The 27,884-nt window shown below is 33.6% G+C and overlaps 3 protein-coding genes across 7 annotated transcripts; all 3 read right to left on the minus strand.

Moving 5' to 3' along the window:
* Positions 1-3,493: 3,493 nt before the first annotated feature.
* On the minus strand, positions 3,494-12,219 carry LOC108453649 (kinesin-like protein KIN-4C). Of its 2 annotated transcripts, none has more exons than XM_017751882.2 (28): positions 12,034-12,219; positions 11,747-11,881; positions 11,488-11,634; positions 11,225-11,377; positions 10,889-11,142; positions 10,307-10,482; positions 10,062-10,186; positions 9,446-9,482; positions 9,231-9,322; positions 9,020-9,136; positions 8,827-8,940; positions 8,661-8,744; positions 8,404-8,581; positions 7,758-7,858; positions 7,507-7,605; positions 7,302-7,415; positions 7,115-7,231; positions 6,923-7,003; positions 6,520-6,591; positions 6,342-6,435; positions 6,235-6,266; positions 6,044-6,129; positions 5,804-5,875; positions 5,466-5,693; positions 5,192-5,336; positions 4,968-5,063; positions 4,377-4,898; positions 3,494-4,174 (listed from the first exon to the last, which is right to left on the minus strand). In XM_017751882.2, the coding sequence occupies exons 2-28, from the start codon at positions 11,855-11,857 to the stop codon at positions 3,827-3,829; spliced, it is 3,795 nt and encodes a 1,264-aa protein (XP_017607371.1). In that variant the 5' UTR covers positions 11,858-11,881; positions 12,034-12,219; the 3' UTR covers positions 3,494-3,826. The 2 variants fall into 2 exon arrangements, with proteins under 2 accessions (XP_017607371.1, XP_017607370.1); XM_017751881.2 differs by having other exon boundaries at positions 4,968-5,066.
* Positions 12,220-13,755: 1,536 nt separating this feature from the next.
* On the minus strand, positions 13,756-17,250 carry LOC108452958 (O-fucosyltransferase 31). Of its 2 annotated transcripts, none has more exons than XM_053028258.1 (10): positions 16,871-17,250; positions 16,601-16,663; positions 16,414-16,495; positions 16,219-16,289; positions 16,037-16,125; positions 15,732-15,935; positions 15,281-15,551; positions 14,679-14,906; positions 14,351-14,548; positions 13,756-14,239 (listed from the first exon to the last, which is right to left on the minus strand). In XM_053028258.1, the coding sequence occupies exons 1-10, from the start codon at positions 16,898-16,900 to the stop codon at positions 14,030-14,032; spliced, it is 1,446 nt and encodes a 481-aa protein (XP_052884218.1). In that variant the 5' UTR covers positions 16,901-17,250; the 3' UTR covers positions 13,756-14,029. The 2 variants fall into 2 exon arrangements, with proteins under 2 accessions (XP_052884218.1, XP_017606269.1); XM_017750780.2 differs by having other exon boundaries at positions 16,760-17,250.
* Positions 17,251-17,445: 195 nt separating this feature from the next.
* LOC108452957 (probable ubiquitin-like-specific protease 2B) lies at positions 17,446-26,912 on the minus strand. Of its 3 annotated transcripts, none has more exons than XM_017750776.2 (16): positions 26,305-26,912; positions 25,200-25,531; positions 25,025-25,115; positions 24,893-24,942; positions 24,018-24,215; positions 23,850-23,925; positions 23,269-23,377; positions 23,004-23,060; positions 22,732-22,863; positions 22,388-22,588; positions 22,236-22,291; positions 22,070-22,163; positions 20,294-20,384; positions 19,755-19,874; positions 18,958-19,380; positions 17,446-18,652 (listed from the first exon to the last, which is right to left on the minus strand). In XM_017750776.2, the coding sequence occupies exons 2-16, from the start codon at positions 25,497-25,499 to the stop codon at positions 17,696-17,698; spliced, it is 2,955 nt and encodes a 984-aa protein (XP_017606265.1). In that variant the 5' UTR covers positions 25,500-25,531; positions 26,305-26,912; the 3' UTR covers positions 17,446-17,695. The 3 variants fall into 3 exon arrangements, with proteins under 3 accessions (XP_017606265.1, XP_017606267.1, XP_017606268.1); XM_017750778.2 differs by having other exon boundaries at positions 25,200-25,552; positions 26,305-26,768; XM_017750779.2 differs by lacking the exon at positions 26,305-26,912 and having other exon boundaries at positions 25,226-25,366.
* Positions 26,913-27,884: the final 972 nt, after the last annotated feature.

A 27,884-nucleotide genomic window follows, 5' to 3' on the forward strand; every position in this document is an offset into this window, starting at 1 on the left:
TGTAGCTATAAGGTAGTGTCTACTCAGTAGCCTGGCATAACATGCTACAGTAGTTTCAATCCTTATCCTTCAATTTGGTATGGAGCTTTGAACTGAACTTATGATAATCTAATAAATATATTTGTTGAAGTTTTACATAAAAATCAATTGATGTTTTGATATAATGAAAAAGTTAATTGTTTACCATGACGAAGTTTTAAGTTTAAATTTTAATTGATTTATTATATAAGAAGACAAAAGAACATAAAATATAACTTCATCTACAGAGTATTTTAGTAATTTTATAATTAAATCAGTGTCTAAACTCACGACATCAACTTAATGAAACACTTAAATAGATTAGATTATGGTGGTATACTAATTATATAAGTGAAAAATCGTGTAAAAATTTATAATAACTGTTATAGCCAATTTTGGTCTGGCCTACAAAATAATAAAACCCAAATTAAAAGTCCAAAATAAATGGCTCATTATAGATTAAAACCAAAAATAAATCAAAACCCTATTAGCCCATTATCTAAACTAATCAATTACCCTATTATAGCCAATTTTACCTAGCCACGCATGCTGCCAAACCCTTGGCCTCCCCTCGAGCCAACCACCAGCCTTCCACGCCTCTGACACCTGCAGAGGGAAATTAACACAAAGCAATAGTGAAGTAAATAGCAAAAAAAACAAAAGAACATAAACGAAAATGTTGATTTTCGGCTATAAGAACGTTTTCGGATCTCTTTGTATTTTTTGGACACAGATTAAGCAATAAAAAAGCAGAACAGAAGCAAAGGCAAAGGTGGATTTGATTTCTTTTTTTCTTTTCTTTTTTTCACCTTTCGATTTCCTGTTCCTTCTTTTATTTTTATTTTTATTTTTATTTTTTTTGTGTTTGTAAAAATCTATTTTAAATAACAAATAGTAAAAGGAAAGAGCTTACCGGAGACTCCCGCAGCCGCGTCGTCGGAGCCCTCCTCTCCTTCGCCGTCGCTGAAATCGGGTCCAAGAGGGGCTGAAAATCTCCTCTCTTTCGGCATCTTTGAGTTTTGGTTTCATGGTTTTCAACGATGCTCCAAACGGGAGCTAGAAAAGGGCCCCTTTCAACACCTTGCTGGCCACCAGATGTGGTGGTGGTATGGCAGTTAGATGGCAGCAATGAGGGGTTTCAAAAGAAACTCTAGCAGAGAATAAATGGACAATAGGGGGGCTTTTGATTTTGTAAAAAAAATTGGCTAAAGTGAAGTAAAAAAGGGGTTTTGTTTTTTTTTAAAAAAAAAAATCAAATGAAAAAGAACGTGTTTGGTGGGATGTGGACTTGTGCATCCTCAATTATTGGGATATCTGCACATGAAGTCCCTCCATCTTTTAGTGTCCTTCGATCAAGCCCTATTTTAGTTTCTCTTTTTCTCTTAATTTGACCATCAGATATTGCTTTTTTTTTTTTAAATCAATCCTCTGTTCTGTGGGGCTTCAAGTGCACGTTTGGGCTTGGGATATTGTCCCATTTTGCCCTCACAAATTTAAGCGTGTTTATTTGAGGTCCCTGGCAGCTTTATGTTATGTATGATCTATACCTCAAATTTTGATTTGTTTTCAATCACATCCTAAATTTATTTAAATCATCTACTAATCACTTCTTTTTTTTAAAAATGTTTTATTATATGGTTTTAAATATCTTATAGGTTACTTATTTTACATCAACTTTAACTTATTTTAATGTGCTGTTTATTCAAATGTTTATTATCTCTTTTATTTTGCTTTATGTGTATATTTTATCCTAATCTATTTTACATGTATTGTTTATTTTATACGCCTTGCCCATTATATGTATATATACCATTTATTTCAAGTTTTTTATATATTTGTTATTCTTTAGAAAAACTGTTGTTGCCTTTTATTTATTTCAAATTATATTGTTTATTTCTTAGTTATTACATATTACATATTTCAAATAATTCTTTATACATTATATTTAAATTATCATCACAAAATATATTTACATGGTCAATTTTAATGCTGTACATATTATACATTTTGAACTTATTAAATATTATTCTAAATTGATTTATACATTACTCATTTTAAAATCATTTTATGTACTTATCTCAAACCTTGTTCATTTATTGTAAAATTTTTTCCTTTCGTTATTACTCATATTAAGTTTGTTATTTATCTTACTATTTTGTAAATTATTTAATTAAATTTTATAGGTATATTATATCCATTTTAAATTACTTTATGTTTGTTGATTTGAAAACTTTTTTTTTTTTGCATCATTTGTTTTCAACTAAGTTGTCATTATTTTTATAGTCATATTCACTTCAATTGGTTTCATAATATTTTTAGCTTGCTATATATGATGTTCGTTTCATTGCTTTTAATTATTAATGTTAATATTTAATTGTTAGCGTTAATATTTATACATTGTTTGACTATTGCCATTGTATGTATTTTAATTCATTTATCTCGCATTTTTGCATTATTATTTATTCGTGTAATGTTGTATCCATGTATATTCGTCTCATGCTAATTGTATTTTATTTCATATCATTGCCTCAAATTAGACCCCAATACATTTATCCAACAAATCGTTTGATTTTAACCTAAATAAATAACATTTGTTGTTTTAAATATTACATTCGCTACTATTCAAAAACAAAATTTTCCAAATCAGGCAATGTTATGCATTTTGAGACATCGAGGAATTGTGCCCTAACTTACGGGGTTTCGATTTTCTCGTTATTTCTAAATAGCTAAATATTCTTTTCGAGTTTTAAAACACACGAAACTCTCATTTAAATTAAAAGATGACCTTGTGCTCGGGAATTCATGGTATTGTGTCCTAACTTACGGGATGTGATACTCCGATATCTCGAGATAAGAAAATTTTTAAACAAATTGTTTTAAGCTAATTGAAGAATTTTAAAATCAATATTAATAGAAAAGATCGTATTTCAAATTCATTCTTGATTTTTTTCGTTTTCGACATTAAGACACTAACTAATCAATTCGGTACCAATTTTTGGGCGTGTCGAGGGTGCTAATCCTTCCTTGCACGTAACCGACTCCCGAACCCATTCTTTCAAGTTTCGTAGACCAAAAATGTCGTTTTAGTGAACTAAAATGTTTTATTAAAACAAAAGTAATCCGATCACACCTAATAAAGATCGGTGGCGACTCCCGTTTTAATTTCTATTTTCAAACAAAGTCAATTTTTTTGTTTTAAAAAAAATGGTTTCGGCAATAACAATTAAAGATGAGTTAAATTGAAACGATTAATTTGTTATACTGATAGTTTGTATTCAAGTTCATGATTCTCACATTAATTTCAAAATAATATTTATTCATTTTATAAAAGAACTTTTGATAGTTTCACAATTAAATTAAAATTCAAGTGAAATATTTTTATTTAGCATAATATTATTATAGATACAAGCTGATATTAATACACTAAATCAAATTTGTTAAATGAATGTAGTTGTAAAATTAAAATAGCATTAAATTTTAATTAAATAGTTAAATCAGATCTGAAGATTTACATAAAAAAAGGTTTTAACTTTTCGTGCACACAAAGTACGTTTTTTCGCAATCAAGATTTTAACTCCTCAGCAATTTCATCTGTCTTTTTTAACTGTGAACAACGTCAAATTAATCAACACATTTCAAGGATTCCAACTTTACACGTTGGATCCTTTCTTGTACACGGACTATAAGAATTGAACCCCAAAATAATAAAAAATTCCAACAAGAAACAAAATAAATGCATTTTCATGGAAATGATATGCATCGCAAATTCACAAAGCCGGTTAATGACAGTGTAGTGGTGAATGCTTTTTTAACGGCGGCAGTTCTCTTTCTCTTCCGAGGTTCTTGTTGGTCTAACAGGACTGGTCGGAACAAGGGCAGGTGGTTCCTTGGTGGTGTTGGTGGATTCATCCTCAGCATTTCTTTCTCTCAGTAATTTGCTGCCATTGGATCGCATTGCTCTTGGTAACTTCAATGGAATGGTATCTGATTCACTTGGACACGAATTGTCTGGTTTTTTGGGAGGTTCAATTTTTTCTGGATTATCAGCTGCTGCAGCATTCTCTGGCTCTGAAGCTGGTGGAGCAACAGGAACCAGCTGAATCATTGATTTCCCCCATTTTTTCCTCCGATTAGGCTTCGGTACATCGGGTTTAGGCTGTCGAGAAAATAAGCAACTAACTAAAATGAGATAATTATACAAAAACAACTATGTTACTTAAGACTCAGGTGTGTTGAGACACTGGTATGTTATGTTCAAGGGTGTGTTGGACCTGAATACATTTAAGAAATGAAAAATCGAAGTAACATAGCTAAACGATGATGCGTATGTTTTTATCATAGAAGACTAGAAATGATACCATTGTGTTTCCAATATCAGAAAGTGCTTTCCGCTTTGTAGTGAAGTCATCATTTGTTTCATCTGGTTTCTCACTCCCGAATGCATTCTGGAGCAGCATAGCGCCTTGAGAAACGAGGTTGTTCGTTTCGTTAGTTCCAGCATCATTTGCACTGTTTGCTTCTGCTTCTCTATTGGAACATTTGATTGATGTACAACCGCATGACTGTCCACAAGAACTTCCATTTGCTCTACATTGGCATTTCGATGTTTTGCATGAAGACTTGTGGCTGCAAGTGCAGCATATCCCATCAATTTTCCCAGTAACCTCATCAGTACATCCCTTACTGTTTTCTGAGCCATTGGTATCTGGTTGATGAACTCCCAAACTTGAAGTCCTAGATTTAGAAGCTCGTCTCCTTATTTGCTTTTTGTCCGACTGCACCCAGTCGTCATCATCGTCATCATCAAGTGCATCTATATCTGAATGCTCAGAATCAGATATATCCATGTCCTCTGTGAAGATCATAGAGCTTCGATATTCCTGTAACAATAGTTCTACAGTAAGTATCAAGCAAATGGCAATAGAAAGTTGTAAAGGAGTGGCACCCACCGGCTTACGCAACTCATACTTATGTCTTCCGCCATTGAAGTCAGGGATGCCAGAATAATCCATGCTTACTTTCATGGAATGCTTAGCGGTTACATTCTGCTGCAAGATCACACAAAATAAGAATCAAGATCATAGAAAAGGGAATCGATAATATAAACAAACATGTATCAAATGATACATTCCCCTTGAAGATATAGCTTGAACTCCGATAATAAATTACTAACCATCACTTTCAGTTGATGAACAAGATCGGCTTTTTGTACCTCCAGTTGTCTAGCCAAACTACTAAGTTTCACCACCTTTTCCTTTAGATCTCTTATTTCAGCGTCCTTTTCTCTGCAATTAACTTCCTTATCTCGTAATGAGCACCTTGAAAGAAAGAACATCAAAACCCATGTTAACAATCGTGATAACAAAAGCAAAAAGTTGCAGCAAAATAATTAGTTGAAGAAATGGAAAGATTAGCATGCAAGTGTTCTACTTGGAAAGATGCATTACCTTGAGGTTGATGCTAAATTGAATAGATAATTCATAATATTTTTTGCATCAGCAAGAGAGCGGACATGATTCCAACGCCCTCTTCCACTAAAAACACGTTCACGCTCTTCAGCTTCGGATAGTTGTGAGGCCATAGAGACCAAAGTGCTAGACGTAGCAGCAAGCATGTTTTCTAGAGCGAAAATCCTGGAGTTTCTTGCACCAGGAGACATTGTCTCGGGATGATCTCTGCATTTGGTAGCATAAAGTCAGTATTTGACCATTGGTTTACTTGTATGGAGAAAAACAAGAAAACTATCCAAATTATGAAGAGCATATACTAAAGCAAAAGTTCTAACCTTAAATCACCACGCTTAAGTATCTCAGCTTCTTCCTTCAGTCTTGCAACCTCCTTGGCCATCTTCCCCCTCCTATAGTACATACAAAACATTATTTTAATAGATTTAACAACATTCTAATAAGAGTACCAAAAGAAAGATTCCACTTCCTAGTTGGAATCTTATGTTACAGAAATTAATAGATACCAAACCCGAAAGCCTTTTTCTAAACAAACTGTCCCAGTCATCAAGAGAACTCACTCTTCCATTTGTCTTTCATACTCGGAACGTACTTCATGTACACGCACTGTCACCTCAAGTTCATGCTCAATTGTCTGCATTATTGCCTATAAAAGAAGAAAAGCTTATTATATAAAAAAGAGAGCCATTTCCAGTTATAAATACAATCGAAGAAAATGCAAAAATAATTGAATCTGTTTCCAGTTATATACCTGAATTCCAGGACCATTGCCATTTCCAGCACCTGCATGCGAAACATTTATTGTCATTGAGTTGTACTCACAAAAATAAACTGCAAAGACATAAAAAAGATCCTAACTGGAAGCTTCACGTGAGGAAGTCTTTCGAGATTCTAGAAGCTCCTTTAGCCTTTTTGTAGCCATAGCAGCTTCTTCACTCTTTCTTTGCAAAACCTAACACCATATATGCAAAGTGTGAGATAAGTTCACTAGAATTAGAATGATCAAAAGACTTTCCATGTGGAAAATAAATCTTACCATCTTTTGCCTCTGGTTCAAAGCTAAGAGCTTGTGCATCTCATACTCATTTCTCCTTCCCTCCTTCTTAAGCTAGTTATTAAGAAAAAGAGAAAACTTATAGTTAAAATATTTTTAAAAAACTGTAGCTATAATTATCTAAATTATAGAACACCCTAAATTTCAAAAAGAGAGAGTAATAACACTAAATTTCTACTTAGTGATAACCGTAAGCCTTAGGAACAAGTAGCAACCACATTCCCTTTAGCATTTGAAAGCAGCTCCTATTATATGTATATTTTTATATTATATTATGGTGCAAGAGGAGCACTGCGGTTCAAACGTAAGATCTATTCAAATTAGAAACGTCTATCACATAACATAACCATAAATTAAATATGCATTATATCATATCTGCAAGTACCTGAAGAACCTCTTTCTCTCGTGATTGTTTCCATAACCTGAACTGCTCAGATTCTTGCTTGATCTTATGTTGTAATTGAACCTAAAAATGGACATTTGCATGGGTATTGGTTGCAAGAATCTTATCCCTATTTTGCAGAAACAATTTGAGTTTTTAAGATTAAAATTGGAGAGCATGGGGATTGGGATTTACCTTCTGAGATTTGATTCTGTGAATCTCATCTTGAAGTCTCCTTGCTGCTTCATCACTTTTTTGTTTCTGTCTTAAAAGTTGAGCTTGTGCATCTTGCTTCCTCTTCAACTCGGCAACCTGCAAAGCAGAACATTAATCTAGAAACTGACAGCCGCTGCTAACAGGGAGAAATAAATCCAAAACTCACCTGTGCCTCAAGGGCAGTCAACTTCTGTAGGTATTCTTCCTTTAACTTTTGAGTACCATCATCAGAAGTAGAAGAAATATCAGCAAGATTGTGCCTGAGGTCCTCAATTTCTCTCTGTCGATTGACAAATAGAAACAAAAGGAATTGATATTATAGGATGACCCTAATCAAAAAGTAACACAATAACTTTCAGTAGGGGACTAACCTGCAAAGCCCTTTTCTCTTGTTCCAACTCATTAACTTTCTTCTCATAATGTTGTTTAAGAACTGAGGTGTCAGAATTTGCAAAACGCTTCATTTCAGCCTTGAAGAAATAGAAAGATGTTAGGGAAATACTGATGGTTTTGAGGAAGCCAAAAAAAAAAAAAAAAAAGAAAGAAATGTATTGACTGATATTCTTGAATATTTACGACTACTAGTACCAAATCTTTGGTTAATAATCCAAGCCACGCGTACCTCTTTCTGTTCAAGTCTTTTGTCCAACTCCTTAAGTTCTTTGTCCAATTTTTCTTGGAGGGAAGTATGTTCAAGTTCCGCTTGATTATCCTCAATCTCATCTGCACAGGAAGAAAGAATTATTCTTATCTGCATTAGAGCCGTGGTATGCTCATCGTCAGAAGTTGGAAATAGATTGGAAGAGCAACAGGGATGAACTTATATGATATAAAATGCTTAAATGATATGTCTCGTAGAAGAGATTACATTCTCCAAATAAATATGTGCCCAATAACCATTAGAATATCAATATGACAAGATGCGCATTGATGCTTCAGAATCATCAAGGTCAATCCTTACTAAGGCTTCTTATAGTAATCAGTTATGTGAATGGACAAAACCATTAAATTCAAGGGATAAGACAAACGTGTTTTAAGTGAAATTCAATTAGAACTTCCATATGAGATTTAGACGTGAGAAAAGAAAATGACAAGGAAGAAAGAAAAACTTTGGAGGGGGACTATACTATTTATTTGCTTTTCAAAAATGTAATAACACTTGGAACATCTTGTAACGAACAGGTAGAAAATTTTTAACAAACAAATGAAGTGAGCATCAACAGAAATAATGAACAGTTAGCAGCAAGGTCGCTACTTTGCTAATATACCTGAAGATAAATAACCATTTTCAGAAGAAAATAATGAATTTTTTGAGGTTCCATCATCATCGGAATCAACACAGTCCGAAAACCGGCTACGCTTTGAGCTATTTACGCTTTTCAAGCGTATCAGTTCTCCTTCTAACTCTTGAATTTTCAACACATAAGTTTTCATTAAATTAAGATCCTGCAATAATGCAAATACACATGTCAACCAAGATTATGTTCCTCAACTGCTAGATTTAATAGCTAAGCAAAGACGTTACCTGATTCTGATTAGAGTCAACCTCCTCCCACGATTTACCATTACGAACAGATTCAATTTGCATTACTAGTTTGTCTTTCTCAACCTGAAATATTAAATATGCATGATATTTAATAGTGCATTTGACCAGTATACATTTGAAAACAAAAAAGAAAACAGAAAGACACCTGAGCATCAAGTGCACGCTGGGCTAATTGTTCACTAGTGAGCCTACGTTCTTGAAGCTCTCGTTGTAGTTCTGAATTGCTAGCTTCAAGTAAAGATACCTTGTGCTTGAGAATCTAGAAACCAAGAAACTTACTTTAAGCATCTAGGTTAAGAAAGTCAATAGAAGTATTTTCAATTTCTATATGATATAACCTGAAGTTCATCAAATGGTGCTTGGCCATCACCACGATAAAACAAAAGCTCAGCTTGCAATTGCTCAATTTGGCTCCGCATTCTTTGCAACTGAGCTGCCATTGGATCACGGTTTATCTGATCAAGTAAAGTGATGAGATAGTCAGAATGAGACTTATAAAACCAATAAAACAGGTTTTCTTCTGGAAAGCAGGTAAACACTAGTACTTACAACTGCCTTATTCTGAATGTTTCGAGCACGATTGGCATACTTCAAAGTGTTTAGGGTTTCTTCAGCATTGGTATCAGCCGGACTAACACAAGCTGCAATCACATGTAGAAAGAAACAATACTTAAACGAAGTAAAGAAATTCAAAGCAAAAATCTGGTACTAGCATATAACAATAATGCCAACTATTTAACGCTCTAAAATATTTAACTGCATACCAATCATCACCGTTTTGCTGTTTCCACCAAGTGAATCCTGTGAATTTAAATTTCCATCAGCAAATGTAAAATTTCTTTCTGGAGTAGGTATTTCAGTTAAGGACATCTATAATACACACACACACAGAGAGAGAGAGAGAATTTGGTTAAAAAAAAAAGGGAGAATTATAGCCATACAACGCAAGACTAATCACATTCCAGATCCAAGGAAACACAAAAATCACGACATCCAAGTGGTAGTCTTATAGAAGAAAACTGAATGTGTTCGTCTTTTGCTTGACATACAAATACCAATTTTCTAGTCATCAATGTTGTCAGTTGTTAATGTATAAAATGTACTATAAGTAGAATGAGCTCACTTCCCAATTGTTTGTTGCTTAACAAAAGTCTAAGCGTTACAGATTTATTGAACATTTCAATGCATTAAACCTAAAGACTAATTGAATTGACTGATAACAAATTGATTTATGTTGTCCAATTTTTCTGAAAAGACAGTCTACTTCAAAAAAGTGAAACGATCCAATTAAAACAACTAGTTTGAATGATTATACACAAACAACCAGATATATCACCATTTGAAACAAATTGCTGAAATTAGAATAACAAATGGACATGCCTGCAACAAGCGTGTCAACTTGCTATCACGATATGGGACATGTCCCCCTTCTTTCCTCTTCTTCTCATCACCCAAGGCACTAATGACATTCCCTAGAGCTAGTAAACCTTTATTGATATGAATGCCTGAAAAAACAAAATGTCAAAGTTTTAGATAACAAGCACAAAGTTCATGCCAATACTTACTGATAGAACCTATCGCTATTTTAATACATGAAGCTTTGGAAAATGGAAAATCAGAGATACCTTCTTTAAAGCGCATGCCATCAGCACCTGTTCTTTTTGCACGTTCTGAGCCAGCAAGGTCCACTAAATGAAGCTTTGCACATAAGATGTCATCACTAATATCATCATTTACCCCATTTGGGCAACTAGCAATCTTTTTTTGCTCCAGGGTTATTGTAAAGATGGCATGTGAGCGACTAGAAACAATATAATGAACAATGAACTTGACATGAGAACAAATTTACAAAATATAATGGAATTAAATTGATGTATGATTATGTAAAACAAGTATACAAAATAATCATTCTATCCTTATCTAAGAATTAAGTAAAGCAAGATAAAAAGCCAATTGCAGAACTTCATACCTTTCATTATTTCATAAAGAAAAACGATATATGATTATGTAAAACATGTAAATAAAATAATCATTCCATCCTTATCAAAAAACAATTTTAGAACATGTTCATATATTTTGTTATTTAAAAAAGAAAAAAAATGCTAATTTGCAAAGAAGCAAATTATTTTAAATCAAACAGAAAACTATTCCTGGTAAGAAAAAAGAAAGGTAAAGGCTGCTGAAAGATTTAGCGTTATGACGTTCACCTTGACTGACTATTCATGTTGGTACTTCCTGTTGCACGAGATAAAGAACCTCGTGACAAGTATGATGCCATCTCTTCTTTTGTCCGAACTTCTGCCTCAGTCACTCCAGCAAGTGTTATTCCTCCGTTCACTGTTTCTCTAATTTGTATCGGAAGTCTTCCAGGAGCTGTAGGCTTGGAAAAAGGCGCCCCTTCAGCTTTAGACAAAGTAGCTGGATTTGAGTCAAGTAAATCGAACACTTCTTCTTTAAATATCTGTCAAATTCAAATATCACAGATAAGCAAATTAACAAATCACTAAGAAAAAACAAGTACAAGGATTATTTTATCCAATTACCTCAATAAATGATACTCTAATCAAAATTTCCGTGGAATGCTTGGTTGCCTCGACTCTTTTAAACATAGTTTCCATTACTTTGGGTATAATCCCACCATTACTTCCTTCTCCAGTGTAGTTGGTTCCCATAGTATAAGTTTTACCAGAACCCGTCTAAAAACCCCCCGAAATACAACACTATTGTCAGTCAATTATAAAATGTGATGGAGAAAAGAAAACTAATAGTAATAATAAAGCACCGACTGTAACAAGATGAAACTAACCTGACCATATGCAAGTACAGTAGCATTATAACCATGAAAAAGTGCATCAACCAATGGAGCAACGCAATCATCAAAAATAGCTGAAGAAGGCGATCCCGCTCCACCATAAACATAATCATAGGTAAAAGCATGTGATCCAATATGAACCTATAAGTGTTTGGATAAAAAAGAATTAAAAAACAAATCTTCATCAAGATAAGACTCCAAACATCCATTTTCATTTCAAATTCACGAGATAAATGTTACAGATTAATAATACCTGAGGTTCGCCGGGAACGACAGTGATGCAATCCGTACATCCATTGAGAAGCTCTGTGGTAATCAACGGCCGAATATTAACGGCGACTCTCACGGATTCCGAGTTATCCATCTCTTAATGTAATGCGATCCAAATCTGAAAACAATGCCACGAAAACCTTTAAGAATAAACTATCAAATCATCTTTTGAATCACTCAAAATCAACACATCAGATCTGATAGGAGATTATACGAAGAATATAAGAGATACGAACAGAAAAGATTAATTTGATAGGAGAATGGAATTACCTGAAGGAGATTTGAGATATTTCCTTTTTTTTTTTTTTTTGGTTTGATTTCTGAGACGTTGAAATTTGAATTTGGAAGGGACAAAAAAGGGGGCAGGGGATTTGAACGATCGAGGCAAATGGGGAAACTTTTTAAGCATTTGAAAAAATAAACTGGATTTGAGAAAAGGCGCTCAGGTCCGAATTCAAATTTGTTCGATGAGAGAGAGGGGGGTTGAGTCACGTGAAATCCACGTGATTATTTTTTATTAAATAAATAATAACGTCTTTAAGTCTGAACGTAGGGTCCATCAATGCAAACTGGGCTTGGCTTTAAAATTGGGGGTCGTTCGTTGAGGAGCTTTATATATTTGAGCAATTTCTTACACTATAAATATAGTGCCAACGATTTTTATCCTTTTTGTTTTACACTCCTTCTGTTTTTTTATTCTTGTTTGGTGAATTTTGATTACATGTTTTGGTTTCTTTTCCTGTAAATAGAAGGCTATATTTGAAGAAAACTGAAAAGAACAAATATTTTAAATTCTATCATTTGTAATCTGGTTTTCATTTATTAGTGAAGGCAAACACATTAATATTATACAATCTAATGGGTGAAAAGAATAAAGAAATATTTAAGCAATGTTTTTTTTTAAATAGTAATCATTAATAAAGTCATAAATATGTAAATAATTTTATTAATTAAATTTCCATTATGCTCCCAATGTTAAAATAAAAGAAACCTTGTACAATCAAGTTAAAATTTTTAGGAGAGTTATTTTAAAATAAAATAAATTATTTATATAACATGACTTATGTTTTAAAATCTAATCATTTACGTATTAACTCAATTATAAATTTAAATAATAGTACAAATATCATTACCTTTCAAAATAAATAGCAAATTACCCCATACTCTCGTGGATATTTAAGAATTATATAAGAAAAATTTACATAAAATACTAATATTGAGTTGGTGTCACGTGATTAACGAGACACCAACTTAATTGAAAATTAAAAATATATATTTAAAAATATATATATGTAAATGTTATTAATAACGCTAAATATATTACAAGTATTTAAATAATAAAACAATTCACCTATAACTTTCCATTGTTCCTCAATTCTAGTTCCATAGAAATTTTAATATTCTATCCTTTTAAATAAAATTTCCGGTTTCAATTTCTCACCCACGTTATCTTATTAGTATTTTATTTTTTTAAAAAACACTATTTATCTGTCGCTCACGTAATTTTTATTACTATTTTATTCACTCATAGATTATATTTGCCTTAATCTACAGAATAAACTCTTAAAACTTCACCACTTTTCTCACTTGAACACTATACTAAAACTATTAATCTCATCTCATTTGCCTTGATATTTTTATTGATTGGTATCAAGTAATGAAATAAAATGAGACAAAATTAATTAATAAACAAACCCTTAAAAGTGAAAAAAAGCAATAGAGTTTGGAACGCCAATTTTGCATTTAAGCTTCTAATATAATATGAATAAAATGTAATTACTATTGACCCAATACGTTTCTAAGCCATTTTATTGAAACCCAAGTGGCAGCTGAATCAAACACAAACGGTTAATAGCTTTTCCCCAAGTCAGCCTTCCTTTTTCTTGCTAACACTATCATAGCGAATCAAATGTGATCGAACGTTAAGGGTAAAGTAGATAAGATGAAAATTTGAAGTTAAGACTGACCAAAGAAAAAAAAACAGTGAATAAATAACTGCTAACTGAAAATTATTAAATAAATAAAAGAATTAAGGTTGGTTTTCCTTATGTTTCAACATAATCCTCGAATAATTCAGAATATTATCACTTCCTCGACCTATACTCTCAGCAAATGTGCAATACAGAGTATAAAAAATACATGATCATTTGATTTTAATGCCATAAAAACTCATCTGGGTTAAAAAAAGCACGATGAAAAATATCAGAAAATATTGGCAAACAGAAAAGACACATAAAATAGCTTCATACCATAATGTTTACGAAGTTTAAGCTCTACACATGCAATCTGGGGCTGGATATGTATATATAGATTGCTTCTCCTTTCTTAACCTCGTTTGGCCTTGCCTATTTTTATGTCCATTAATAACCGCATGCTGAAACTCAGACCACTCTATGGTTTTGTTCAGGAATAGTGGGCCCAGCAGTAACATGTTCGGTCGAATGGTTTTCAAGTTCAAGTAAGCTCGATGTCCAAGCTGAAAACAGATATATACGAGCTCTCATTTATGAAATTTGTCCTATGTAGGACACTCAAATACAATAAAAAAGCAGAAATTTGTAAGGGAACCTTAAAAGGAGATTCTTACCAGAGCATTGTGCATGTTTCCAGGAGAAGCAGAGATGAAGATGTCACTTTTAAGGCTCACGTAATAATCAACAGCAGCCATCAAAGAAGCCTTACCTTCAACCTCAGCGAGCTCATTCGCTGAAGCAAGGCTCTTCTTATCTTCCATGAGGGGAAACATTGTACGCAATGTTGAGATCCTTGCCTCTCCTCCATAAACCTGAAAAAAAGAAAGGGGGGGGGTGGAATGCTCCTTTTAAACTATAGTCCCACTGAAAACAAAAGCTTTCAAATGTAACCTAGAGAACATGACAGATCAAACGAACTAAGAAAGAAGGAAGAAAGCGGACTTTGTGTGAAGCAAGATAGAGGTGAGTATTATTGTTGAAGCCCAAAGCAGTTAGCAGCAATCCAATTTCCTCCGGAGTCAATGGGCACCGCCCTTGATTTCTCAGCTCATGATCAGTGAATTGAGAGTTTAAAACCCTTCCCTGCCATAAAACTTGGCGATATTTAGCTAGGGCCAGTTTCTCAGCTTTGCCTCCACCAAAATCGCAAGCTGAATGAGCAGCCATGTCCTGCACAAAGTCTAATTAGAAAGGTAATTACAATTGCTACAACATATATATATCCTGATAAAAAGCAATAATAACCCATAGATTCAACACTCATCAAACCATATGGTGTAATAAATCACCTACCCAGAAGCTACCATAAAAGAGCACTCGATATATACAAGTAAATATGCTTTTGATATTATTTATATCCTACCAACTGCAACGTCATGTAGGGCACCAATGAACAATCCCGAGAAATTATTTAATCAGAGTGCATTCTTTTCAGTTATAAAAGGACTAAGCAACATCTACTTTTAGCCTAAGAGGCTCTAGGAACACTACAAATTAGATTATAAATCGGTTTACTAATTATTTAAAAGAGTTGGGGTTCATACTTTGTCAAAGCGAAGATGTAATACAACAAACTTTCCAGCTCTCTCTTTCTCTGTATCATCTGTTCTCTCTCGTAGAACCTCAGTGCCTGATGCTTGAAGCTTCCCAGAAGGATCACGGAGTCGATTAACAAGGGTCTCTCCAATTAATCTTATCCGAGGAACAAAAGCTAAAGCTTCGAAGTTTACTTTACAACGTAAATGTTGGATTTCCACAGGCAACTTGTCAAACGCTAGCCGATGGGAGAATGGCGATATAGCAGCAATCCCATAACTGCATCCATAAAGATTTGTCAACTATCATAAACAATATTGTTTTTTTTGAAGTAGCTGAACTGCACACACAAGTGCAGAGATTTCCAGGACTATTAGTCACCAAGTGGATATGTCACATAAGGGCTGAAAATATTACTAATTTACCAAAGAAAATGGTATTTGGTGCTCAAAGCTTTACCTTCGCATAACAGGCAACACATTTTCCAGATACCAGTCAGCTGAAGCATGAATAGGTGCTGTTTTGATTCTAGTAGCTCTTATACCTGTAGCATAATATTCCCGTGAGCTCCAAGAATATTCTCTAGGCAACTCTTTAACTATAGAAACTTCATCTTGAAGGACATTGATAAAGTGATCCACATCAAATATATCTGTGAATGAACTGCAAAAGCAAACCACCAAATCTCATCAGATTAAAAGATAAGATAATAATAATTAAAAAAAAAAACCTATAAGAGGCAGAATATCTTGCTCATGAAATACCTTGAATCTTGCCAAACAAGATTGACTTCAAGGTGCGGTATCACCAGTGTCGCATTCAATATTTTAGCGACAGCAACTGCATCACATATCTTGGTAACAATAAATAAATAAGTAAAAAAAATTAAAGCATTAAAATTAAACAGAAAAAGACATGCATTAGCATTAGCTATTCATGAACTCACCCCCATTCTTTGCTGGTTCAATCCTCCATCAAGAAATACCTGAATATACCCCTGAGATCTCTCTGGCAGTGCTTCAAGAAGTGGAAACAAGCTTATTATTAGTTTTTTTTTTTTTAAATTCCCATCTCATTCATTTTTGAGGTCCAATTAATGATCAAATCCAAGAATCTCATAATATAAACTTCAAACACTTACATGGGGTATCGGCAGAGTCGATGCAAGGTTTCCATCCTTGATTTGGCAAGGGAGACCAGAGATCGAACTGTTGTTTAATCGGCTGAAAGTACAGAACATTAAGAAACGTAGTATTGAAATTCGAAGACTTTTAACCAGTAAATAAACAAATTCATTGAACTAAAAACAAACTAGAAAGGATACTAACAGTTTTCCAATGTAAAGCGACCTCAAGTAAAGACAAGTGCCTTGGTTTCGGAGCATTCCATTCCTGGAAAGAAACAGTTCTTTCAATTAATTATTTAATTCTTAAACAAATCATGGTAAAAGAAAAAAAGAAAACAGTAATCGTAAAATGAAGAATTACGGAGAACAAAGAGGGAGAAGCGCGTCCCAGAGGGGCGAAGAGATTTGGGAAAAAAATTGGCAAGAGAACAAGGAAAAGCGCGGCAAATGCACTTCTTTGAGATTGATGAACCTGGTGATTGTAGTTATAGGGCTGCCTCATTCTTTCCCTTTTTCTTAGTGTGCGCGCAAAATGCTAAAACCCTAACCCTAATCATGAAAATCAGAACCTTTGGGATGGGGTTTCTAGTGAAATCAGAAATGGCGATGATTCAGAGGAAAACGACAGTGTGCTGAGACTGAGAACGGTCTGTTGATCGTAAAAATTGTTTTATTTTTTGCACATAATAAGAGCCATGTTCTATTGCGGGCGCCTTGTAACTGAGGGCTCATAATGCATTTGCGATCGTCAAAGTAGTACAATCCAACGCCTCGAATTATTTTTTTGTTTTTTCACGCAAATAATTGGGGGAAAAAAAGAGAAGTAGAATCCATAGGACACTTCACATCTTATTCACTGAATTATATAAGCTTTCAGACTTTGAAGTATTTTAAATGATAACACACTGTAAAATTTAATTTACTTGATTTTTTAAAGAAAATTTGAGACAAATTTTAAATTCAATTAACAAAACACAAAACGCTTATTGCTTATAGACCAAATCTTTTGCAAAATCTGCAGCAGCTCCATGCAAGAGAAATATATCATTTCCAATCTAAATTTTCTGAATTTAATATTATATAATTTGGTAGGCAGGGAATTTCGTTAGTTCTTGTATGATTTAGCTATGAAGCAACAAATGTATCCAAAACTACTCAACTGCTGTCTCACCTTCATAGCTCAAATTACAAACAAATACTATTTCACTTAGATTTGGGTTCCTAGCATCATAAGAGGAAAAATTCATCCTGTCCTACTTCTACTTGCATAAACAAAATGCCCTCTTTGACAGGCTGCCTAGGAGTCCACTTTCTCCTCAAGGGATGGCGTAAGCCGCATCCTCTTTGCTGCTGGTTGCTGGGATAACTCTCCCAGAGAATCATTGACAATGATGGCCTCCTTGTTTTCAGCCACTTCAGAATCTTGATTCAATTGTTGCATCCTCTTTGCTGCCGGTTGCTCAGATAATTCTGTAAGAGAATCATTGACAATAGCCTCCTTGTTTTCAGCCACTTCAGAATCTTGATTCAATGGTTCAGCCACCATACTAGGATTTTGATCTGATAATAACATTGAGTTATCTTTAGACGGTAGGTCGTCAATAATTGTTTGCACTTCATCACAACTAGCCTCATTTTCAATCATGTCGGAATCCCGATCCAACTGGTTCAGCACCGTACCGAGAGTTTGATCTGATGACACAGTTTTATTATCTTGAGACTCCATGTTCTCAACCATTTTGGGATCCACATCTAACTCGTTCACTGCTGCACCAGGATTTTGATGCAACACAACAGACGAGTGAGTTTTGGAAGGAAGATCCGCATCTTCAGTCTTATCATGAATCTTGTCAGTGTCCTCAGAAGCTCCAGGGACATCAGTGATGGAAGTCTCCAGCACCTCAATGGAGGCGGGCATGAAACCTTTCTTCAGACACTCAACATTTTCTACCGATTGAGATTGTTCCTGATCTGTATCCCGTTTTTCAATCAGAACTACACTATTCTCAATCGGGTTATTTTCAATAATCCCAATATCATCGTCATCATCAGAGGTACAAGATGTTTCATGCGATGTGTCAACTTTGTTCTCTCCTATCAAGGAAATTCCAGGATTCCATGAACTGCCCATGACAAAACCACTCGATGAATATGGAACTTCACACGCTTGAGACGTGATTCCAGTGAATTGCGGAAAACTGGTTTCTCCAGAAGCTAAATATACAAACTGTTGACCAGTTTGCACGTCTTCTTGCTGAAAATAACACAGCTCTCTCTTATTTGAATTTAGAAATAGAAGATTCACCGACATAATACTAAATTACCAAGCCAATTTAGAACACTGAATATGATACAAAGGGAGAAGCCCCTCCTCTATTCCCCAATTTCTCACTGTAATAGAAGCATTTCCCCTTTTTATCTTGTGCATAAGAATGTCTAAATATATAGAGCAAGAAGGTAGCAAGGGAGAAATTAAGTAGATATAAATATAATGCAGCAAATGCATTTAGACCTAATTGGACCAAACAAATGATTATAAAAAACATGATGATTCAATACCTCTCTAGGTGATACAGCTCCATTCATATTGTAATATGACGGCTGCTGGTCAAAAGATTGAAATTGTCCAAGCAAAGATCCTGCGGTAACTCCAGGCTCAAAGAACTCCCTAAGAACCAAGCCAGAATCATTAACAGTCTCCACATTTCTCATAGAAGATGATGCTAACAGAGTCATTTCAATCCCTTGGCTCTCTTGGGAATTTAAATTCCCATGACAAGCCACTTCTGGGCTGACACTCTTTGGAACAAACTCCACACCTCCATTTCCGATCTCTTCTGGAAATCTAGAGGAATGAGGTTCATCACTGCAATCAGATGAACTCATTTCCCGAGAACGGATCTCTAGGAGTTCAAAGATTAACTTCTGGATGAGAGTGCGCTTTAGAGATGCTTCAGTAGGTGGGAACCAATCCAAATTAAGCTGGGAAAGAAAACAAAGACAAAACAAAATTACAAAACTAAGGCTGATTACACAAAGCATATAACAATACTAGATTGATAACAGATAGTCACAATGTTATTACCAGCTTATCTTAAAGAAACATCTTAACTTATTTCCTGGTCCTAACTCCTAAGAACAAACTCGGAAACATTTTCATATTAAACCATTTACACTTCAATAGAAAACCTTAGTTCACTTAAATAGCAAACTGGAAAGATATGGAGCACAATATAAAAAGGTACAAATTTAACAAAATTACAAAATAAATATAAAAAAGGATGGAGCTTGGATAACAATTACAAACTTGAGCATCAATTGAGCTATGCATCAAAATAACTGCGCAGACCACTTACAAAGTTGGAGAACTTGGTTATTTTGAATGGATTGAAGTTAGAAGGAGCTTCAGCTAAAAAGAGCTCCAGATAGTGGAGTAAGAACAGACCACAATCAAATGAATTCTCCTGCTGTGGCAGCTAATAATAAATGAACAAAATGTCAGATAAAAGGATTATGTAATATGCCATCAGCCTAGTGAAATGAAGCTTTGTTCTTCATAAGCTGGCATATTTAGTGTAAAAATAATTGTATTGCAAATAAATACATAGCATTCATCATGACATAGAGTGACTTGAGGCAGCACTACTGAAGTATTTTCACTCTGTACGCTAGACAAAAGTGCAAATAAAAAATAGTGGCAACCCCAGGAGCTCCCCTAAAACAAGATTATCAGATAAATTTCAATGCAAATAATCAAATGGGACAAGATATCATGGTATTTAAAGCAGTTCTGACTGGTTCTTAAACCCCCCACGTGGGTGCAACAAGTTAAGGAAATTCTTATTCCAAGACTGTACCTTAAAATAGCTGCTATTAAAACTGAGATTAACAATACCTCAAGTGAGACAAACCGCAGATTCAAGAATTTTGAAGAAAGATCTTCAGATGTCTCCTTGTGCCTCTCTTTCCATTCTTCCCAAAGGTAACTATCATTTTAAGGGACAAAAGCCATGCCAAGAACTTGCAAGATTTAGTATTCAAAAATGCATACCAGCTAAAGGAGGACATAAAACAAAGTTAAAAGACTCACAAAAGTGAACAAGCATGAAATTAAAGATGTAAACAAAAAGATTCATCATGAAGGATTAGAATAAATCTATAAATTCTTCAATTAATTTGTATATGACCAAAATGGAGAAAAGCAAAATAAAAGATACGACAAGACCAGTAAATACAAATAAGGTTTGAACCACTTTCGTTTAAAGGCTACTATTTGATGCAATTTAAAGCATGTTAGTCACTTCTGATGTATTCTCCTCCTATTTCTTTTTTGCTACTTTATAAAGTCAAATTTCAACATGATACTTTTACTGTCTTTTTTTCTTTTTGGTATTAGCAATAAGAAATTACAAATTCATGCAACTTCAATAGAGGATTTCGAAGCTATAGTGTTTCACTATAAGGAAGGGAAGAAAATAACTTGGTCAGCATATCTAAAGCCAACTCCACAAACTCAGACTAGGAGTGGTATTTCTAATGGCAACGAAGCTGAACAGGATTTTGATTACACAACTTACATCTTGTGCAAAATACTGCTGAATGTTATGCAAAACAGAAAAAAAGAAACTCGAGTACCTAAAGCTCAATAGTAGGCAGTGTGCATTCCTCCATTTTCCTGGTCAGTGGAAGGACCAGAAAAAAACACAATATGCAGTGCTTTCCATATAGATTACATATGCATGAGCAAAAGTACAACCCATACAAAAGAAAACTGAAAATGGGTTCAAATAAAGTTCTGCCTCTGAAGGTTATGTTTTCTAGAATCTTGGTGAAGAAACTTTCTCAAGCTCTAATTCATGTTTAACACAACAAAGGAAAGTTCAATCATTTCACCAATGAATGGTTAATGATGACTCATCTTAACACTGATGGGCATATATTACAACAAACTCAATGGAAAGAACAACAATCACAGACTAACCCGGATGTCTAAAATCAGGTAGAGTACGAACTATTCAGTGAATGAAAAATTAGTTGCCTTATTAATACTACTACTCTTGCTATTGCACATTTGACTAGAGGCACACTAATCCTTCAATCACAAAAACACAATCCAACTTTAAAAGTTAATGTTCAATGGCAAACTCACAAGGACCGTTCTGCAGAATGCTAAAGTTCCAACATAAGCCTAGAAATATTATATGAAACTAGATTTGCAGAATACTGAAGTTCCAACAACTTGCACATGTTGCTCAAAATAAACATCCTAACCAAGCTAAGATATAACATGATAGTTTCAGAGATCAAAAGCCAAAGATCTTACATTTAATCTAGAAATATTATTAAGTAATAACAGTGAAAAATTAAGTCAAATATATGAATGGTAGAAACTTTAGGATACCTTTGGACAAGATTTTCCACTCACTGAATAGCTCTAGAAATATTATATGAAACTAAATTTGCAGAACTGAAGTTCCAACAACTAGAAAATGTTGCTCAAAATAAACATCCTCAAAAGCGAAAGTTCTTATATGTAATCTAGAAAAACTTTCAGTGCTTCCCACTTAGAGACCCAACCGTGAATCAGGAAAATCAGTGAAAAAGTAAGGGAATTTTGCAGGGGCGCACATTTATTAAGTTGAATAAATCAATTGTAAAAGCTTTAGGATACCTTTGGACAAGATTTTTAAGACCTGCATGATTTCCTTTGATAGAGTCCATATGCAATATGCATGGTACTTTGGATGACTTGTCCAAGTCTTCATCTGAAACATGACAAAAATGCATGAATGAAAGGTAGAACTCCCGGATGAAATTCAACAGTGACATGAATGTACCTTCAAAACCAGCTACTTCACCAGGATGGCATATGACTATCAAACTCCAATGAAGACTGTTAGCAATATGCATATATACTTTATCTTAGCTCACAAATTCTCAAAGTTATATCTTCAAAGAAATAAATAATTGTGTTTGACAAAAATATTACCTGAAATTTACAGGAATAAAGATGTAATCTTTTCCAAACATATCCAATTTCCTTGTCCATTTACGAACACGAAGGAAAGCAGCCCTGCCATCCGATATACTGGATGGATCTTTGTCAAGGTCAGCAAGTTTCCGAAAGAAAAAACTGTTAAAAAAGTGAAATCTCAGCCTTTCCTCAGGTTGAATCTGATTCTTCAGATACCTATCAAACAAACCTCGTTAAAGCTTCTCTACAAAGAACTACATATGTAAGCCATAAACCCTAGATTTTATGTTCCAATTTTGACTCTGCAGCATTCCTTGAAAATAAAGACATGCAATGAGAAAAAACTACATGCATCTTACTTGATGTAGAAGTCAATGATAGTATCATTGACAAATGTCTCTGGTAGTAACAGATCAACATCTCTCTTGCTAATGGAAACTGCATCAATATCACCTTTTGGATATATAACCTCCTCAAAAGGCTCGTCAAAACTGCAAAATATGTGTTTTGAGTAAAACTAGAGTACGTGATGTCCAACAAGAACATGAATTAAGAGAAGATTGAGGAAACATTAAAGACGACCACACTTTTATTCCCTTTTCTTTGGTCATGTGATAGTTCCGTAACTTACTTGGGAAAATAGGACCTTTGTACAAGTGAATCATCTCCATCCATTTCTGCAAGTGGACTGTGACCATATGCAATATAAAGAAGAAAAAAAGAATATTTTAGCCTGCTCTAGATTTAACAACATAATATCATTACAGGCATGTAAGAGCCTTTTAAAAGATAAATAAATAAATAGATAGCAACATAAAATTTCAAAAAGTAAATGAACAGGCTGACAATTAGGATTGAAGATAGTTTTAAAAAGAAACATTGATTTAGAAGCTTACTCTGGCATAATATTCCATAAGGCCTGGTATTGAAAATTTAATGAGATGATTGCTGCATGTTTCTCGGACCATCTGGGGTCAATAACCGTAAATTTCAACTCCTCATCGGCTGGAAGAAATATACATGAGCAGATAAAGTCAGATAAAAAGGAAAAAAGAAACTGTTAGCCGACGGCTAACTTCCATATGGTGGTCAAAGTAACTTTAAACAAAGAAAAATGATTGAACTAGGTTCAAATCAAATCCTATAAACCTTCACCCCTCTACAAAGGTAGGAAACAAATTTACAACAAATAAGCAAGTTAAGCATATTCATTATGTCCAATAAGAAATGATTACTTGTGTTCAAATTTTCTAGGTGAAAAAACGACAAAATTTTGAATAACAAAACAACATTCTTTTTCCAGTACAATGCATCATATACATAACAGATTATGAAAAATTAGTTCTAGCTGCACCAAGTTCATATCACATTATGGAGTTCTCCAAGTTCTTCCATTCCTCTCCTTTGATGGAAACAAAAAATATACATCATTTGCTCAGATCGGCACAGGCAATATAAGCCATATAAGGCCACTGACCTGAAGTGTCACATGCATTCTCAGACTCTATTGCAACCTTGGATAGGACTTTCATCTTTAATGTCATATATCCAACCTAATATACAGTCCATACAGAAAAAATTTTATTGTTAATACCAAGAAAGCATACAAAAGTGCTAACTTCAAATATTCCAATTTAGGACTCACCCTTTGAAACCACCGACAATTGATACTAATAATATCATCAATTCTGCTTTCAAAACTAAAGGTTCTTTGGTGTTCACTCACGGTTGATCCCTCAATTTTGACACCACTAGGAGAAAAAATGACTGACACACCTGTATGATAATCATTTTGATATAGAACATAATCCGGACTGATAACAACTGTCCTCTCTAAGTTATCCTGCAATTTCACAAGAAGGATAACCAAAACAAATGTGAAAAGCTTACAGAACAAATAGCAGGCAGTAATTAATTTGTATCTTATTGGAAAATAATTTTCCTGGAAACTGTTTTTACAATTTAATTGACAAAGTCCCCCAGATATCTAGTTAAAGGTATCTTTTTTCCACATACAGATGGATGTGGAAGCTCATCGAGCCTTTAGGTTGCACAAAGAAAGTATTTCTCTCTTCATAAACTCGCCACCCACCACAAGTTTCGAACTCAACCTCCAAGTTGAATTCACAAATCCAAACCATAGAAACCTACAGCTCATTGTGAGCATGGTAAATATTCCATTACAATTAGAGGTAAAGCATTCTTAGACCAAGCAACAGCAAATGAAAGTAGGGGCAAATAACAATTGGAGTTTCAATGCTAAAAAAGCAACATTGTTTCAGGAATGAAGGAAACATTGCTTTATAAGTAAACGGAGACTGTGTGTCAACCAAAGTGTACCCTAAAATTACTTGTAGACAGGGAATATTCAGAGAATCAATAACCAGAGAGATTATATAAATTGGTTAATGAACACTGGGCATATGATGAAACTCCTTAAAGATGAAATACACTGTACAGCATCTCCAAGCTAGTTACCATTAATTAATAATTAATATATTTATATGAAAAGGAAATTACCATAGGGATATGGCCAAAGCAATGGTCTGACATGTCGCCATTCAAAGAAACTGAAATTATGCAGATAATTATGTTTAGAACATACAAACCATTGATAAAAATGAACATAAAATTTCAAAACTGAAAGAATACCATCATCCTCTGCTACATCTGAAGAAGGACTAGTTGGAGATCTTTCAGCCATGCTTTCATTAGCATCTGAAGCCATATCAACTGGCTTATTCTGCAATGTTAAAACAATCTAAGCCCAAGCCAAATTATAAAATATTGTATTCAAAATGTAGTTCAGGAAAAACTTGAAAAGTACAATTAATGGAGAATTAGAAAGGGCACAGTTTAATTGTCTTTTTCCAGGTGAAGGTACTTCAGGACATGAATCTCTTGGCTCCATATCAGAAAAGGTACATCTAGGCTCATGGCTATCTTTTACTAAGTCTGCCTGTTGTTCAGAAAGCGTAGACTTCGACTCTGGGGAAACATTCAGTTTGGGATTCCCTTCCTTTAAGATGCAATCCTTTTCATCACTACCCAGCGAGGCAACAGGGGTAACATCACAACTACAATCACCGTCAATTGCATCGACATCTAAACAAGGAATGTTGTCCATTTCCTTTCTTAGAACAGCAGCACCATGGCCAACTTGAAACAAATGTAAAAGAACTGCTATCAGAACAGCAGAGTTATATATAAATATGGAGCATCCACAGTCCACGCATCTTATGATTATCCTATAATACAAATTTGCGGATGAATGTTGCACGTAACATTACCTTAAAGAGAATATGATGTACACTATCTAACCCCCATTACCACCTGAATGCATGAAGTAGAAGAAAAAACAACAAGATCCATTGCAAATTGCATGTTGATTATTAAGCTACCAGTGTAAGGAAACAGTAAACCCAAACACAAGCAACCCGAACAGAATTACACGTTATCATGCTAGTGAGAAATAAGAGCATCGACGTGTTGGATACAACTAAAACTTATCAAGCATGTTTGATCAAATCATCCATAAAGCTAGTAGTTCACAATATTTCCACAAGTTGATAACATGGAAACATTCGAGCTACCTCAAATGTGAACAAAGAGCTTCAACATTTACTGATTATTAAAATCAATAAAAGAAAGAAAGTGAAGCAAAATGTTTCCCATAACCTCGTTGATAAACCACCGGGAAACAACTGAGACCTTAATATAGATCCAAATCATACAATTAATCGCTAAGATTTAATAATTTCCATCATATCGCCTTAAACTTACCGAAAAGGAAAGGATTCTGATCATTTAAAATCAGACAGAAAAAAATGATAATAAAGTAGCGGCTTTTTCAGCTACTAATCAAACTTATTTCGAATAAAATAATAATAAATATAAAGTTAAACTTCCCTTCTTTTCTTTTAGAAGCGTACCGTATTCAAGAATTTTGTATCTCAGAGTTGCAGGGTTTTCCAAATTAGGGTTTTCACTTCGCTCGAGTACTTATCAGCTGCCAATTCCAAAATCCAGTCGTCCTCCTTCAAGTCGAACACCTCGAGACCGTTCTTCACCGGAGCGTGAGACGATTCAAGGTAAAACCGGAGGAGGAGTTGGCAACTCGGTGAGTTGGAAATGAGAACTCAAATGAGTTGAACGTCGAGGAGAATTACCCGCGATCTTCCTAGAAACAATGCCCTAATTTCTTTGAGTAAATGAGCCAATTAGAGGGAAACAAGGCAGCTCGAGGGAGGAAAAATATGGGAAAACGTGATGGCTTTGGGATTAATCAATAACGCGCAAGTTTGGAGATTGCTTAACACGATTCGGTCAGTTGAGAGAACAAGTTAACGAACGCTTTTCTTTGCGCGTCGGGTTTGCACAATAGGAATTTAATCTGACAAATAAAAGGGATTTATATGAAACTGATCGCTCCTAATTTTTTTAAACTTTATATGATTAACTACCATTAGTAACATTATTTATCTTAGCAAAAAAAAATTCAAGGCGAAGTTTGAAAATTGAAGCTCAATTATCAAACCTTGTTCATGTTTAATAACAATATTTTAAATAAATAACACGAAGTTAGTCACTAATTTTGATTTTTTTTTACATACTTCGAATACTTAATCTTTATCCTCACAATGTTCCACATTTCTTCAAGTATTGTTTGATCATTTGTTATTAAAATTTATATTAACATCATATAAAATTCATATCCGCATCCATTCAAAATTAAATTTTTTATTGACACTTAAAATGTATTGCAGATATTAGCAGAATCTAATTTCATTCTGTAATTTAACAATTCTTCAAATTACATCTTAACTGAATGCTGTTGAAAATATTTTTAATATGAACTTGAGTTTTAATGATCATAATTATATTTTCTGTTAAAATTAAAAGAGGTAAAAGAAATTTATTAAAATAGTTAAATGAAATAATTGAATTAACAATATTTAAACTTATAAATGTGTTAATAATTTATTGGATGAATATAATCAATGTTTTATAAATATATATATATGTAAACAATAATATTATAATTTATTTTATCTAAATTAAAACATTAAAATATATTGATAGAACTGGAAAAATATTTATTACATACAAATCATTAAATATGAAATAACTATATTTATTTTACTACAATAATCTTTTAATAATTTAATCAATAAAGTAACTTTAGTTCTTAATTAATTACTCAAAATAAAAAGTATTAATTTATTTTTAATTGTGAAAGTTACAATAATATAATATCACAATATTATTATTGATTGAAAAACATATATTATTATGGAAGTCAAGCTTATAAATTTTCAATGTGCTTCTTTATAATGTGACGAGAGTCGTTCAACAAAATAAAACTAATAATACTTTTAAACAATTAATTTGATATAATTTTATTTACTTTTCATAAAAAATATATATTATTAAGTACATTTTTTTAGAAACAATGTTGTTAAATCATAAATAATTATATTTCTATACATAATTTATAAAATATAACATATAA

This window comes from Gossypium arboreum, chromosome 5, assembly GCF_025698485.1.
Source record: "Gossypium arboreum isolate Shixiya-1 chromosome 5, ASM2569848v2, whole genome shotgun sequence".
Classification (NCBI taxonomy): Eukaryota; Viridiplantae; Streptophyta; class Magnoliopsida; order Malvales; family Malvaceae; genus Gossypium; species Gossypium arboreum.

What these genes read in the sequence shown, in the direction of transcription:
- LOC108452958 (XM_017750780.2), bottom strand. Translation starts at nt 16,900, where the DNA reads ATGAGGCAGCCCTATAACTACAATCACCAGGTTCATCAATCTCAAAGA. An exon ending in CGACTCTGCCGATACCCCAT is followed by an intron (nt 16,290 to 16,413) that starts GTAAGTGTTTGA and finishes CACTTCTTGAAG; the next exon opens with CACTGCCAGAGAGATCTCAG. An exon ending in CTTGTTTGGCAAGATTCAAG is followed by an intron (nt 15,936 to 16,036) that starts GTATTTCATGAG and finishes TTGCTTTTGCAG; the next exon opens with TTCATTCACAGATATATTTG.
- LOC108453649 (XM_017751881.2), bottom strand. Translation starts at nt 11,857, where the DNA reads ATGGATAACTCGGAATCCGTGAGAGTCGCCGTTAATATTCGGCCGTTG. An exon ending in AAATGGTTATTTATCTTCAG is followed by an intron (nt 7,859 to 8,403) that starts GTATATTAGCAA and finishes CTTCCTGTGCAG; the next exon opens with ATGAGATTGAGGATAATCAA. An exon ending in TTCCTCACGTGAAGCTTCCA is followed by an intron (nt 6,267 to 6,341) that starts GTTAGGATCTTT and finishes TTTCGCATGCAG; the next exon opens with GTGCTGGAAATGGCAATGGT.
- LOC108452957 (XM_017750776.2), bottom strand. Translation starts at nt 25,499, where the DNA reads ATGGACAACATTCCTTGTTTAGATGTCGATGCAATTGACGGTGATTGT. An exon ending in AGATGTAGCAGAGGATGATG is followed by an intron (nt 24,943 to 25,024) that starts GTATTCTTTCAG and finishes GCATAATTTCAG; the next exon opens with TTTCTTTGAATGGCGACATG. An exon ending in TGCGGTTTGTCTCACTTGAG is followed by an intron (nt 19,875 to 20,293) that starts GTATTGTTAATC and finishes ATTTATTATTAG; the next exon opens with CTGCCACAGCAGGAGAATTC.